Source organism: Impatiens glandulifera, chromosome 2, assembly GCF_907164915.1.
Source record: "Impatiens glandulifera chromosome 2, dImpGla2.1, whole genome shotgun sequence".
In the NCBI taxonomy this organism is placed as follows: Eukaryota; Viridiplantae; Streptophyta; class Magnoliopsida; order Ericales; family Balsaminaceae; genus Impatiens; species Impatiens glandulifera.
The window spans coordinates 45,930,092-45,947,580 of NC_061863.1; the positions used below are offsets into that span (position 1 = coordinate 45,930,092).

Below are 17,489 nucleotides of genomic sequence, written 5' to 3' on the forward strand. Positions count from 1 at the left end.
GAAACAAAGCATGGCATTAGCTCCTCGTCCAATCTCACATTCACCATCAACAATAAAACGAGCAATATAATTAGTTTAAGCTGAATGTAACTCGGTATTACGTTTTGAAGAAGATGTAATAATATTGATAATAGTCGTTAGATTCGAAAAGAAAAGCCATATAGAGATCTCCTTTTCAGTCACGACAATTAATTCTAGTTGTAGTCGATGAGCAAGGCAATACACATAATACGCATAAGGGCAATCTTTAAAAAATAATGCTTGCAAACCATTAAAAATACTATCATATTCCTGATCTCGCATATTATTAGTTTCTAGATTATATCTAGTAAGGATATTACATATATTTCTTTATTGATTGTTACGGTTGTGGTATCATAAACATGCAGAATTAAAATTATATAAACCTGGTAATAGAATAAATTTCAATCTAAGTCGATATAATGTACTCTTCCGTTTGAACATTACAAATTATAGAGACCTAATGACTAGTGAGAAAAGAATTCAAATTTTTAAAGTAATTATTATTGTTAGGGACATATTTGTTTAGTTAAACTGAATAAATTATATATAACTTAACTATATGTAATTAAATTTAATTAGAAATTAATAAATTATTATTTTTTTAATTATGAATAAATATATTATATAATATATTAGTATTGACTAGTTGAATTTTTATTTATTTATTTAAGAATTAATAAATTATATTTAATGTTTAAATATACTAAATATATATGTATATATTATATAATGTATTTATTAGTTTGGTGGACTTCTCGATTATTAGGTAGAAATTAATAAATTAAGGAGTTATATAATTATATATTTATAATATAATAATACTAAGGACATAAGTGATAAGTCAGGGTGTAATTGTTACTGGATCTGCCCGTAGGTGTCCTGGATCATTTTAAAAATCAATTTTCTTATTATTACCTACAGTAAAAATGAGAAGGGGTGGAATTTCTCTCATGTTTCACATGTACGTCCTAATATGATTATACTCATAACATTCTCCTACTTGACGATGATTGTTTTCTTCCATAGACTTGTGTTTTCGTTGGGAAATTTCCACCATCTTTTATAGAGAGGGAAAAGTCTTTGATTCCAAGTCCACCGTTAATCACGTCAAACTTCGTCGTCGTGTCCCATCTTACCAAATGAGTTATTTTAGATAAGTTAAATTAGTTGTTTAGAGGAAATTTTTAATGATTATATATGTTCATTATTATTTTAAATTAATAATAATATATAGAAATAAATAATTAGTATTATTTATTTTAAAATATGAAAGATAATATATTTTATAACATTAATTTAGGGAGAAAATATAACGATACTTAATTTTTAAAGTGTCCGGATTGCCGGGTCGAGAGCTGTGATTAATTTGGATACTTGGGTCGGATTGTGGGTTGACCCGCCTTTAAATTTAAAACGGTTAAAAATTAAATTAAAAATACTAGAAAGACTACAAAGCAAGTACAACTCTTTAACCAACTAGGTTACAAAGACTTTATATTTTAAGTTCAACACCAAATTTGATGAACGCGGGACGTTTTAATATTAATATAAGTTCAACTTTTTAACTAACTAATATATATATATATATATATATATATATATATATATATATATATATATATATATATATATATATATATATAAATAAAATGATGTTGAGTAAATGGATACTTGGGTCGGATTGTGGGTTGACCCACCCATAAACTTAAAACGGTTAAAAATAAAATTAAAAATGTTATTCGTAAATGTTTTTCACTGTTTTTTATATTATTAATCGTGCAAATGCACAGGCTAAATGCTAGTGTCTAACAATAATCCTAAATTAATTTTATTTCATTTTTAAATAATTTATTTATCTTTTTCATGAGAATTATTCATTTATAATCTTTTTATATACTTTAATCAGATTTATTTGATTACTTCAAAAGATATTTAAGTTTTGTAATATGAAATTCATCATCACCAATGTGAATAAATTGAAGAATATATGTATACGACAAAACAAGAGATGATAATAATTATATGGAAAAATCCCTATAAAAATCGTTAACCCTAATTTTCTCGAGAATATTCCAAGTATAAACTATAACGATCGCAATAAGTTCAGTTGTACGGGATTGGAATGCTTTGCAACGGAGAGATGAAGGATTTTTTTTTTCTTTTTTACTGTATTTTAACTTTGTATAATCGAATGTCTAACCATAATCGAAATTACTTAAATAAATATTTTTAAGCGAAGAAGTTGAAGGATATCAAGAGAAGAAGGTGAGAGTGCATATATTAATAGAGGTATCCTTTAAATCTAAGTAACGACCTAACAAAAAATCATAAATCCTGATTTTTTTACAGAATATCCTATGCGAAATAATATCAATCAAATAAGTTTAGGGTTAGGAGGTATTATCACGACCAATGAAAAATATTCTTATTTTACAAACAAATATAAGGGTTTGTGAACCAACAACGTCAAAAAAATACCAAATATAGAAATTTGTTAAAGTAATTTTAACGTGTGACAAACGACAAAAATGTAACTATTTATGCATAATAATAGATTTAGTCTTTTTTAATTTTTTTTATAAAGTTAGCCCAACATTTTATCGTTGTCATACATACCTCAATTTGAGGTAACTTAAAATATTTTCGATAAAAATGTTTATAGTGAAATTGACCTTCAGAACATTTGTTCTCTTATATAATATTATTGCCATCTAAACTCAAAAAAGATATTAATGTTAGTTGTACAATAAAATGGTCAATGTTTAGGATAAATATAACCAATTATTAGAATTTTATTTTTTTTTAATTTTATGTTTAGGATATATATATATATATATGATAAGTAGTAAAGAAGTTGTTCAATATTATGTTGGGTCAAATTATTTTGACTAAGTGTTAAAGTAGTTTGACTGTTGAAATTTTGATGATGAATGTATATAAAACTCAATCTATGTCGTCTAATCGTTTTTGGTGCAGGTGTATCGAAAACAGGTTATATTATACTAAGTCTTAATAAAATTCATTAGACTGATTAGGCATTAGATGCATTGAATTAGACGTGCAGTCTAACGCAGACGTAGTTAGACGTGCAGTCTAACAGATACGTAGTTAGACGTGTAGTCTAACAGATACGTAGTTAGACGTGCAGTCTAACAGACGAGAGTTAGGCGTGCAGTCTAACTCCTTCAGATTAGTGTGAAGGGATGTATAGTTAGACGTGCAGTCTAACTCCTTCAGATTAGTCTGAAGAGATGTGTTATTAGACGTGTTGTCTAATCCCATTAGACCAGGTGGTCTAATGGATCCTGCTATTAGACGGGGGCGTCTAATTTCATTAAACGAGGTCGTCTAAGTGAAATACGTCTAATGCTATGCTTAAGCAATTGCTTAAAGCTAGCACCTGTCTACCCACGATCAACTAGCTGTACGCTACTCCTGCTCCACTTTCTAGTGAAGATCAGTACGACAGCCAATTGCAACCAATTGATTAATGCCACGTAAGCAAATATTCTTTCCACTACTTGTTTTTGTAGGGATATCCTTGAAGAATATTTGGCGCACTACCACATTGGTATGGCCACGATCCTAGTGCTCAGAGTCTGCTGTGTACTATGGAGGCGTTCCAATGGAAGCTCGCCACGTGTCATTATGGAAGATTCGACCGTTGGTACCTGCTTCTTATTTAAAGATCCTCAAGGACAACAGAAGAGCTGCTGGAATCACAGATTATTCAATCTACGCATACAAACGAGATGCTTTCTTGCTTTTACTGTGTGTTTATCAAGAGAGAGTTAGAATCAAAAAATTGTTTTAGCTGAGTGATATTCTTCATCATATTGTAAGTTGAACAGAGTCTGTTCTGTTCAACAGTGAGCTAATCGTGCAATTGTATTTGATTCAAAGTATCTTATAGTGAATCCTTCCGGTGGTTGGAAGAAGGGGTGACGTAGGAGAGTTTTTTCCGAACATCCATAAACAAACTGCTGTGTCTTTTTCATTCTGTCATCTTCTCATTCTTGGTTCTTAGCTTCAAACGTATGCAAACGTTTCCGCACTTGAATCGTTTAAGAGTTTGCAAGGGTTTGTGCAGAATAGAAAGTGATTTAAATCCCTAACAAGATTTCTATCAAGTCGTTTTTCTTAAGCCGTCGTCAATAGCCAGACCCCCGTATCTATCGATTACGCCGATCCTATCAATTGATATCAGAGCTCTGTTTCTATTCTCAAGCCTTTTCCAAGAATGTGGACCATAACCAAAGATGTCAGTGCAACCGCAATCCCCACTTTCTCTAGAGAAAACTATATCGTTTGGAAGAAGAGAGTTCGTGCTCATCTCTCATCTCTACATGACGATATGTGGAGTGTTATCACAGATGGTCCCATCAAGATCAATAAGGAGAAATCCGAATGGACCAGTGAAGATAAGAGGAAGAACAACCTCAACAACATGGCCTTAGATGTTCTGTGATCTCTCGATGATAGCATGTTCACCTACATCATCGAGTGTGATACTGCTAATGATGTTTGGGACAGACTCACTCAACTGTGAGAAGGCAATGAGAAAACTAATGAACTAGTTCGACACCAGGTTCAGCCAGATTGTCTCTTCTTTATCTATCATTGGCAAGACCTATAGCAATAGGGAGCTTGCTATTAAGGTCATGCATGCTTTTCTGAGGGAATGGGACATAAAGACGATGGCTATGAGGGAATCCAAAAACCTCAACAAGATCTCGATCTTCGACTTGTTCGATGATCTCAAGGCCTACGAGTTCAAGCTGAACTGTAGGATTGAAGAAGATTAATCCACATCCATTATCATTGCCAAAGCGTTGGTGACTACTGAAGAGACACCAGTAGTTACTGATGTGAAGACGACAACTCAGCAACTGAGCAGCGATGCCATGTCTCTCTTCGTAAAGAAGTTTGGCGACTTCATGAAGAAGAGCAACTTTAACTCAAGCTCTTCAAATTCTAATGATAATAAGAAATCCAAAGATAATGTTAAGTGTTATAATTGTGGCATTGTAGGTCATTACCAATCGAAATGCCGGAAGCCTAAGCGTGAAGATAAGAAGGATGAAGAAAAAGAGCTGAAGGCTCTTATGGAAGGAGACAGGAAGAACAGACGAAACTACCGTGATTCTTACTTCTCATCCAATGATAGTGATGAAGAAGAAGTGGCTTGCTTCATGGCAAGAGAAGAAGAAGAAACTCAAGAAACTGAGGTATTTGACTTCTCGTCTGAAAAGTTTTCAAGGGAACAACGGGTAGCTGCACTAGATGACATGGTCATAGAGTACAGAAAGCTAGCAGAATCCATAAACGAAACAAAATTTTTACCCAAAGAGCCTCAACCAGTTTTATTTCAAACTGAAGATTTAAATGTTTTTGAAAAGAAGGTAGTAGAGATCTCATCCAAGAATGAGATACTCAAGGAACAAATCCAAACTCTTTTATCCAAAAATAAAAGGTAAAACTATGTTGTTAGTGCTTGGACAAGGTCTGGAGAAGCTGTCAAATATCAGATCAACATGTTAAAACCTGCTGGATCTAGATCCGGTTTAGGATTTGATGGCGATGACCCAAACTGGTCTTGCAAAAAGTCAAACTCATCAACTAACAAGCTTAAGCCAATAAGCTTTGTTAAAGGGAGTTTAACTGATATTGAATCTGATCTCATTCATGAAGAATGATCTTTTAAGAATGAAATAATTTATGTTCCGCCGACTGTTAGCTGGCTAAAAAATAAGTTAGAAGCAGCTAGCACGTCTGGCAATCTAAAACTTGACTCTAAGTCAAGGAGTTTTAAAAGAAAGTCATCTTCAAAAGCTAAGGGATCAGTGGCTAGCAGGAAGGCGTCTGCTAAGTAAAAATCATACGCATTAATCACAACACAAAATGGGAAATCTATTAGAATATCTCAAATATGGATTCCTAAGGGACTAATTGATCGAGGACCCAATTGAATATGGGTACCAAAGTTTGTAAATAGTTTCTTATGTAGGTGATGCAGGAGGGCTGCAGGAAGGAAGCATGGAGAATACTCTTTTAAGTATTGATCTTAGAAGATCAAAAATGGCCTTTGCCATTCTAGAGGACTAAGTGTTTTTATGTGTTAAAAAATATTTTTGGTCCTAAGGATCTCAAAATATTTGTTTATACATTTTGTACATGCACAAAATGAGAGGGAAAAGTTATTTTGAAAATAAAGATACACTCAGACGAAAGGCCTTATTCGGTCTATTAGACGAGGTCGTCTAAAAGGAAAAAGCGTGTACTTAGACGTATTTTTGCTCACACTCTATGCATCTAAGTCTGTGTGTCTTGGTTAATAACCTGCACGGTTAGACGTACACGTCTAATAGACGTTAGACGTTTTTACGTCAAGAGCAAGTGGATGCTCACGTCTAACCAAACACACGTCTAATATGTGTTGTTCATGCGTAATTAGACGTCGACGTCTAATAGACATTTATAAGACACATGATTAGACGTTTGCGTCTAATAGACAAGCGTCTAATAGACCCATACGTCTAATAGACAGTTAAATTTCATAGTTGTATGAGTAAGAAAAACGTCTAACTACGTGTGTATTAGACCGATCAAGGACAGTTGTTCCACGTGATGTGATATCTAATTTTCCCGCTCAAACATAAATACAGTCATCTCCGAATAACATGAAGACACATGTCTTTCAAAGTTAAGAGAGAATGACTAATATACCCTCAATATAATGATGAATCTTTGGAAATGTCGTCTAATATTAATTGATGGGCCATACCCCTAGGAAATACAACGGTTATCCTATATGACTCTTGATAGTCTATATAAGGACAGTTTTGCATGAGATTGAAAGTTTTTCTCACTCAAGCTTTTTAAGAACCCTAGATTTCTTCGATCTTCTCTCTCAAAAACCTTTGTTCTTTATGTGTCTGTTCGTATTCTTCTGAAAATGGGAAACAAGAGAATCACTCTTGGTCATTGTACTCTGCAGGTTGATTTTTCCTTTGTGTACACGTTTGACCAGCAAGAGGTGGTCGAGATGTTCATAACCCTTGAATACTCCGGTCTCGAAAAATATCTTGATGGGCCGTTCATCTTCCATGAAAAAGAAGTAAGGGAGTTTTTCAAATCGGCGACGATGGTGGGAGAATCTATTATGGCAACCGTGAATGGTACCGATATCTCCTTCAACGAAGCGACCTATGCGGAGTTCTTTGAACTTCCGTCGGAGGGGCATACTTTCAACTTGCATCTTCCATCGGAGGTCACGGAAGAAATGAAGAGGGTTTTCTCAGCCGACGGATCGACGATTCGACTCAACGGGAGTAAGAAGTCTCTCAAACCACAATTTGTTTTGCTGAATGACGTTGTGACTAAAGCTCTTCAGGGGAAGGCAGGATCCTTCCATTTATACAATCAAGATCGATTTGACTACATGTCAGCCATTTTAAAAGGGATTCAGGTCAACTAGGCATTGACATTGTACCAGAATCTCTGTTTTGCAATCAATCAGCAATGAAGAATATTCTTATTTTACAAACAAATATCAGGGTTTGTGAACTAACAACGTAAAAAAAAAAAAACCAAATATAGAAATTTGTTAGAGTAATTTTAACGTGTGACAAACGACAAAAATGTAACTATTTATGCATAATAATAGATTTAGTCTTTTTTAAATTTTTTTATAAAGTTATCCCAACATTTTATCGTTGTCATACATACCTCAATTTGAGGTAACTTAAAAAATATTTTCGGTAAAAATGTTTATAGTGAAATTGAACTTCAGAACATTTGTTCTCTTATATAATATTATTGCCATCTAAACTTAAAATAGATATTAATGTTAGTTGTACAATAAAATGGTCAATGTTTAGGATAGATATAACCAATTATTAGAATTTTATTTATATATATATATATATATATAAATGATAAGTAGTAAAGAAGTTGTTGAATATTATGTTGGGTCAAATTATTTTGACTAAGTGTCAAAATAGTTTGACTGTTGGAATTTTGATGATGAATGTATATAAAACTCAATCTATGTCGTCTAATCGTTTTTGGTGCAGGTGTATTGAAAACAGGTTATATTAGACCAAGTCTTAATGAAGTTCATTAGACTGATTGGGCATTAGATGCATTGAGTTAGACGTGCAGTCTAACACAGACGTAGTTAGACGTGTAGTCTAACAGACGTAGTTAGACGTGTAGTCTAACAAACGTAGTTAGACGTGTAGTCTAACAGACGTAGTTAGACGTACAGTCTAACGGATACATAGTTAGATGTGCAGTCTAACTGACGTAGTTAGACGTGCAGTCTAACTGACGTAGTTAGACGTGCAGTCTAACAGACATAGTTATACGTGCAGTCTAACAGACGAGAGTTAGACATGCAGTTTAACTCCTTCAAATTAGTCTGAAGGATGTATAGTTAGACGTGCAGTCTAACTAATGAAAGTTAGACGTGCAGTCTAACTCCTTCAGATTAGTCTGAAGGGATGTGTTATTAGACGTGTCGTCTAATCCCATTAAACCAGGTGGTCTAAGGGATCCTGCTATTAAACGGGGGCGTTTAATTTCATTAGACGAGGTCGTCTAAGTGAAAATACGTTTAATGCTATGCTTAAGAAGTTGCTTGAAGCTAGCACATTTCTACCCACGATCAACTAGTTGTACACTACTCCTGCTTCACTTTCCAGTGAAGATCAATACGACAGTCAGTTGCAACCAATTGATTAATGCCACGTAAACAAATATTCTTCCCACTACTTGTTTTTGCAGGAATATCCTTGAAGAATATTTGGCGCACTACCATATTGGTACGGCCACGATCCTAGTGCTCAGAGTTTGATGTGTACTATGGAGACGTTCCAATGGAAGCTCGCCACGTGTCATTATGGAAGATTCGACCGTTGGTACCTACTTCTTATTTAAAAATCCTCAAGGACAACAGAAGAGTTACTGGAATCACAGATTATTCAATCTACGCATACAAACGAGTTGCTTTCTTGCTTTTACTGTGTGTTTATCAAGAGAGAGTTAGAATCAAAGCATTGTTTTAGCTGAGTGATATTCTTCATCATAATTTAAATTGAACAGAGTCTGTTCTGTTCAATAGTGAGTTAATCGTGCAACTGTATTTGATTCAAAGTATCCTATAGTGAATCCTTCCGGTGGTTGGAAAAATGGGTGACGTAAGAGAGTTTTCTCCGTACATCCATAAACAAACTGCTGTGTCTTTTTCATTCTGTCATCTTCTCATTAGTTCTTAGCTTCAAACCTAAGCAAACGTTTCCGCACTTGAATCGTTCAAAAGTTTGCAAGGGTTTGTGCAGAATAGAAAGTGATTTAAATCCCTAACATGATTTCTATCAAGTCGTTTTTCTTAAGCCGTCGTCAATAGCCAGACCCCCGTCTCTATCGATTACGCTGATCCTATCATATTATGATTTTTTATTTATTATTATAATTAGAAGAGTACGAATTTATACAAAGATAAGGGTAACTAAAATGTTAGAATATGTATCAACTTAAAGGCTATAAGATGAAAACAAGGAACTCAAGTGGGTTGATCTTTACTTTTAAATTTAGAGTCTTTAATATCTACCCTCAAACGAAACAGGGAGACACACACTTTGAGTTTATTACATAATAAAACATGTCTTTTGATGCAAGTATTTTAGTAAGGATGTCGGCATTCTGATCATCGGTAGGTGTGTATCAAATGAAGAAAGATATATGAGTAAAACATTCACAAACGAAGTAAAAAATCATTTGTTATATATTTCGTACGAGTGTGAAAAATTGAATTATTTGAGAGAAACACATCACTAATGCTGTCACACCATGGAGTATAATGCTGAGGTGGAAGATATACAAAATTCACGTAACAAAGATTAAAGTTAAATGAGTTCAACAATGTCATTAGCTAAAGCTTGGTACTAGACCAAGCAACAACCTATTATTTTTTTGAATTCGATAAGATTGTCACAAAAAATATGCAGTAATTAATTGTGGAGAAACGGTTGTCTAGACAACCTAGACAACCAACCTAGTAAGAGTTAGAAAAAGTAGGCACGATTGACAACACATGTTAGTTTAGGTCGAGCATACGTCAAATATTGGAGAGCATCAACAATGATGCGGTACAAAAACTGTTCAGGAAGAGTGTCGCCATCATGGTGAGATAAAGATGACCCGAGATTGGTGTATTAAGAGTTTTAAGTCACTAAAATTGACTCAGATAAATGTCATGGATATATTTTGATTGAGAGTGAAAAATATCAGAAGTAGATCAATGAGTTTCAATCCAAAGATAATAGTGCAGTAAACCTAAATCTTTGAGAGGGGAAATGTGGTTAAGTTGAGAGATGTAAGAGTAGGAATTGCTAGTATTACTTAATATTGGTAATCAAATTAATTCTATGGAATTAAACTTATTCAACTAAACACTTCATTTATTATTTCCTGAGTACCAAAATCAGTTAACATGCCATAGGTATTAGAATATATATATTTTTTAATTATAGATATTAGTTAGTAATCAACCAGCTCTTTCTTAGGTAATATTATAATAAATTATAAATTTTATTTTTATATTATAATGTATTTATATTATTATAAAATTAGTAAATGAAAATAGTAATAATTAAAAATATTTTATCTTATTTTATTTTTTAATGTAAACTTATTTATCTAAAATTAAATTTTATTATACATTTATTTTAATTATATAATATCATATATGAAAATTAAAATTAAAAATAAATATGAATTAAATTTATCTATCCTTTTAATAAAGTGAATTAAGAAAGATATGCTACAAAATAAGTTGTAAAAATATATAAACAAAAAATTAACTTATTTATTATATATATAAAAGTGTAAAAATATATGAATACACAAATTACTTATTATATAATTAGATGTAAATTTACTTAACTAAAATATTTTTTTATATATTTTATTTACATTATATTTATATTAAAATATTTATAATTTATACATATTAAATATAAAATTATTATTTTTTTATTATTAAAATGTCTTGATTTATGTTTATATATAAATTATGTGTTCTTTTAGCAACACACATTTACCATACTAGTAACAATTAGTAAAAAAAATAAATAGATGTAGCTTATTACAAAATTAATAACGACTCCTCCTGAGTAGACAAAATATAAATAACATCTTTTGATTTTTAGCATATGTTTCTCAAGCATCAAAATCTTAACATATAATGTAATTGAATATATTAAACACGAAATAAAGTGTTGATAATAAAATTCACGGTCTAAAAAATTATGAGAAAACTATTTTCGCAGTCTACATTGTTCAAATTAAGCTTACCCATTAAATTAAAAATGAAAAAAAAAATATCATTGCTATTCACAAAGAAATAGTTGCCTCCATTTCTGTTTTGGAATATCTTATTTAAGGAGATTAAATCTAAAAGTTATTAATATTTGTTGTAGCATCGTCTAAAATTTGCTAGTTACTTTTTTTTCATTTAATTTTCATCTAAAAAAGTTTTATATAATTTAATTTCATATCAAATGAATGAAAACAAAATAATTTTACTTTGATAATTTTCAAAAAAATAAAATTATTGTAATGACAAAATATTAATTTTTATAAAAACTTATTAATTTTAATAATATGTTAAAAAGAAAGTACTATGTTAAGTTATGTTTTTCAAATCAAACCTTCAATTGAACTATTTGAGATACTAGTTCAATTTAGTTGAACTATTTGAGATTTCAATTCAATTATAATTAGACCAAGAACACTGGAAAAGTCTATATAGAACCGACTCTCAAACTAAGTTTTTATTTGACGTTTAACTTTTTAAACTAACCTATTTTGTTCATTCATTCCTAAACTAACATAATTTACTATTTAAACTCAGTTTTCATATTTTAATTTAATTTATTTATTTTTATTATATTTAAATTTATTATTAAATATATTTATTTAAATTATTATTTTTATTAAAATATTTAAATTATTATATTTTATAAATTAGAATATTTATATTTACATTATTATTTATATTTTAAATTATTATATTAAATTTTAATATATATATATATATATATATATTTAGATTTTAATTATTATTTATATAATATAATATAATATAATAAATATTCACTTTACCATCTTCATCAATAATTGATAAATAGTAATATATTTAAAATATTTTAACTATAACCATATATAATCATTTAATAATTTATAAAAATAATTACAATCATTCTTCTCTAAATTATTGATAATTTTACTCAATACATCTTTGACTACGTATAACTTTCTTGATCACACCTCCCACAAATTATGGTCTTTTGTGAGTTATCCATCTCAATTTGAAAACACTGATTTTAATTTCGTTAATTTTTCTTCTTTTTCAAAATTTTACTGGGAATAAAATTATCATATTTCTCATAATCATGTGTTATTGAGAACGTCTAATATTGATTTTCTTGAGCATATCTGAAATCGTTAGCACTATATTTTATGTTAGATTTGTTCGTTAATAAACATTTTTTACTTATATTTTTATTATTGTTTCTTAAATGCTTAATCTTATTATTTTCCATTTTATTTGGTGACACTTTAAACTCGATTGTATTTTTTTTATAATGTTTTTGTCATTATATTTAAACAATTCTCATTTATATAATATTGGATTAAAAATTTTAAAATAAAAATAAATAATTAAATAAAATAATAATTAAAAGTAAATCTATATTAAAATATAAATAATCAATATTTAAAAAATAATAATTTAAAATATTAATTTAAATATATATATATATCAAAATATAAATAATCAAATTTATTAAAATAAGAATTTAAATATTTTAATAAAAATAATAATTTAGATATATATATATATATATTTAATAATAAGTTTAAATATAAATAAATTTAAAAAATAAAAATAAATTAAAATTTTGAATTTGAATAGTAAAGTAAGTTAGTTTAGAAATAAATGAACAAGGTAAGTTAATTTGGGAAGTTGAACGTGAAACGAGGTTAGTTTAGAAATTTGTCGATCTATATAGGATCGGCACACTTACCCACCCACCCGAAAAAATAATATATTTTTTTACGGTAAATCCGTGACGTTATCTCATAATTTTTCAATTTAATTCACAATTTCTGTATCTAATTCTTAAAAAAAAAATTGATAAAATTTATATTTATTTATTCATAATTTTATTATTATTTTTTAAAATCCACCCTAAAATATTTTCAAACTCATATTTCTGAATTTGTCATTAGAAAAACTTAAAATATGATAATGTGGATATGTATAATAATATTATTAATAACTAGCCTAATCCACAGTCCTAACTCATTTTCAATTCATTTTTTGTTTGAGTGAAATTCAAGTTTTGAAAATTTTATTCACATAATACAAATATCAAGGTCCCCCACAAAACAAATGAAGATTAAGCATATTTGTTATGAAAATTTATAGGGACGAATTTATGACATTTTTTCTTAATAAAAAACATAAAAAAAACTCAAAGTAAATATTTAATCGAAAAGTTGGAGTACAGTAATGAAAAAATGGAAGAAAAATTAATTAATTCTAACTTAAATTTTCAAAATTCTACATTATCAAACATAAATAAAATCAATTATAAATATTATATACATAATTAAATTAATGATTATACCAATTAACAACATAAACATTATTAAAGAGAATTAAAATAATATAATTTAAGAGAAAAATATTTTATTAATTAGAAAAATAAATAAAAGAATTATAATGAAATAATTAGAGAATAGAGAATTTGTAAAATAAAATTTAAGATACGATGAAACTATACAAAAATTAAGATATATGAAAAGATTAAGATACATATGGTTAACAATTTAACATATATTTTTAATTTTATTTTATTATATATATATATATTATTCAATTTAAAAAAGAATTATAGATTAAGGAGGATTTTTTTTTTTTTTCTAACTCCAACCTATGCTAATTTCGTGTTCAAGTTCTCATGTAAAACCTGATATATGTAGTATTTCTTGTAGTGTTAGAAGTTAGAACTTTAGAAGAAAATTACAACTCTTAATTTGTACTTAGTAATGAAATAACTTTAATTGTTGTTGCAGTGTTAAAACTTGTCAAATTGAAAATGTGAGATTTTTTTTTTTAATTTGATAAAGAAAGTTTGCATCACTTATCACTTATCAGATATTTATAACTTTAATTTTAACTTAAACTTAAAACATTCTAAATATAATTAAACCCATAACATTTTTTTTAAAACATTTTATAATTTAAAATTTAATAGGCTGGTGAGATAATAAAGAATTTGTTATATTGTTGCTGTCAGGACATACATTGCATGGTATAATTATAAAATCCAAAATCTTATTATTAAAATATTTAAAGAAAATGTAAAAATATTGAAATAATTGGAGGTATGGACACTAACCACCCTTTAAGAAGATAGTTGATCATCTCATCTCCCCCAATCCAAAACATTATTGTGTGCATAACAAACATGCTATAAACTTAATAAGAAAGAAATTAAACAAATCTAAAAAATCATAATAATCTTCCTTTTACTTTGATATCAATTTAGATATCTTTTTTATTTCAATTTAGATATCTTTGAACACTCTGGTATTTGTTTGCGATCTCTTGTCTTGTCATGACAATAATCATACACCAAATAGTTACTTTGTACCCAACTCATGGCCGAATATTGTTGACGACTCAACCCAACCGGGCCTGATGGCGATCCCCTTGGCGCATTACCGATTTTGAAGTTTTTGTACCTAGCATAAAATGGTTCGTATTTATAATCGGCTTTGTATTTACCGTTTTCTGTTGCCCATGATGAAGCATCCCAAATAGAACCGTACACCCACATAGGCCTGGCTGGGAATAACGAATCGATCTTCTTAGGATACCGTCTGATTGGAATATCGTCTACGTAGAATCTGCAATTTTTTTTATAAAACATCACAACAACGTAAAATAAAAGGCAGAGAAATTTTAATTAATTACTTACATAATTTCACGAGGATTCCAAAGAATCGCATAGTGATGAAAATCTTTAGTAGGATCAAACCAAAGATGAATTTTATTGTCTCTCCCGATAATATTCCCATCACCACTGCCCCTTATGAACACATTTGTTTGCAACACGTAAGGCTTATCTTTCGTCGTCCCCAAAAACTCTATATCTATCTCGTCGTGTTTTCCCGGGTAAGCCTCATTGTTTGACAACTGCATGTAAGGAGTTAATAGAAAATCCAGAATAACTTAGAATGTTATTAAATAAACGTCTTACATATAGTGAAGTGATAATTCCGGCAGTATAACCCGGATGAAGCTTGATATTCGCCCCAAAGTAACCGGAGTTGTAAGAAGTCAACGATTTGAACCCGCTTCCTATGGGGTGAGTAAAATATAGTTAATATAACTGATGATTACATGTGTCAATGACTTAATTCTAAATAACAAAAATAATTACCTGTGTATCGATCAAGCCATATAGTTAACTCTGATTTATTTAGGGTTTGGTGTTGGGCGCCCCACCTGTTTGTGAATGCCTTGTTGAAGTCTATGGTGGGAACTTTATAACTAGGATAGTAGCCGGGGGAAGGTTTTGCTGCGGTTATAGTTAGATAAATGGAGATTGTCGAGAAGAAAAAGAGGAGATCCAAAACCGCCATTGTTGGGTAGAGCTCAAAGAAGAAGAAAAGGGAATGAGTAAGAGGTTATAATATTTGGTGGATGCAGAAAAGAAACGTATTTATAGATAACTAGTAAGATTTCGTGTATAGTGGTTAAGGATATAATAAATCTCACCTCTTCTTTTAATTACTAACCTTCTCTCCACTTTAAACAAATAACAATCTTTTGAGTGAATTTTAGATTTTTAATTTATTTAAAAAAAATGACACTTCATTTTCTACACTTTTCTATCAATATAAAAATTTCGTGACCTTATTTCGAATATTTTACATCCAACAATCTCTTCATTACCGACCTCTAATTATCTTACTTCGACTTACCAACATTTCTCTTGTTCCTCGATCAAACTATAATTTCGAGCATTTTGAATTAAAGTATTTCATCAATAGATACATTTAATCCACATTTTGGTTAACCAAAATATTATTCACATATTTAACTATCATTACTACATATAATTGTTTTTGGAAAAATTAAGTGGAACAACGGATTAAACATGTATCCCACAAACACATTTAATTAGACGTCTGACGAACTCGAACCCATGACCTTAAGGTGAGAATATCCATATCTTGTTTCCACTAGGCTAGAAAAGAGAATATTGTAACAACATATATTAATTGTTTCAAATTTGCATATCGTGTCATTTGAAAATTCTTCTTTATTATGTATTATGAATATTTAACTATTACACCACTTAAAACTATCATCGTTATATATTTTTTTTCAATATCTTCACTATTATATACCAGTAATACTATACGGAATTCAAATCTTGATCTTTTATTGTGTTTTATTAATATTTTAACCATTAAATCAATTAAAATTATTAATTTATATTTATAACTTTATGTATGAATATATATAATTTATATTATTAACAATTAAAAATAAACTATTTACTCATATTACAAAGAAACATCATCTTTCTAACATTAAAAAAAAACTGATAAAAAATATAGAGGTAAAGTAATTTAGTTGGTTATAATGATTTACGTATCAAGTTCAAGACTTAGATATATTACTTTTAATTTTATATATTTTTCAGTAAGTTTTAACCCGCAAACCTGATTCATTTGCGAAATCCAAAATCCTAACATTAAACATTATTATATATACTTATATTATTACAATTTTAAATTTATGTAACAAACTCACTTATTACAAAAATTATAATATATAACTTTATACAGAAAGTTTCAAAAGTCTTCAAAATTATTAAACGTTCAAAATGTACAAAGTTCTCAACTTCTATTAAATATACATTAATATTATAAAAATCTAGAAAAATATCTCCATAGTTTTTATATTCTAGTAATAGATAACAAACGTATAAATTAAAATAATTAATTAAACAATGTAATATCAAATATAACATTATAAACATATTTAATTATTTTAACTAATTTCTAACCTAATTAAATTAATAATAAATAAAAAATGTGGAAATTCATCGTTGTATGTTTATATAAAATGTATTTTAAATATAAAGATCAAGTAGATTAAATGGTTACAATTATTTACCTGTTACAATATAATGATAAGTGGTAAGTTCAATACTTATTTATATATATATATATATATATATATATATATATATATATATATATATATATATATATATATATATATATATATATATATATATTTTAATATTATATATTTTTAATTAATTTGTAGTAAGTTTTAAAGACGACTCATCATTATTATTATTATTATAAAT

The 17,489-nt window shown here is 28.8% G+C and overlaps 1 protein-coding gene across 1 annotated transcript; it reads right to left on the bottom strand.

The window, feature by feature from the left end:
- Positions 1–14,654: 14,654 nt before the first annotated feature.
- LOC124924736 (probable xyloglucan endotransglucosylase/hydrolase protein 32) lies at positions 14,655–15,744 on the bottom strand. Its single transcript, XM_047464730.1, has 4 exons — positions 15,543–15,744; positions 15,360–15,460; positions 15,078–15,295; positions 14,655–15,006 (listed from the first exon to the last, which is right to left on the bottom strand). The coding sequence occupies exons 1-4, from the start codon at positions 15,742–15,744 to the stop codon at positions 14,655–14,657; spliced, it is 873 nt and encodes a 290-aa protein (XP_047320686.1).
- Between the last annotated feature and the right edge of the window lie 1,745 nt (positions 15,745–17,489).

Excerpts from the sequence above, each read along its gene's own strand:
- LOC124924736 (XM_047464730.1), bottom strand. The coding sequence starts at position 15,744 with ATGGCGGTTTTGGATCTCCTCTTTTTCTTCTCGACAATCTCCATTTAT. Across the intron at positions 15,461-15,542 it reads ATGGCTTGATCGATACACAG|GAAGCGGGTTCAAATCGTTG; the intron begins GTAATTATTTTT and ends CTCACCCCATAG. Across the intron at positions 15,296-15,359 it reads GAATTATCACTTCACTATAT|TTGTCAAACAATGAGGCTTA; the intron begins GTAAGACGTTTA and ends CCTTACATGCAG.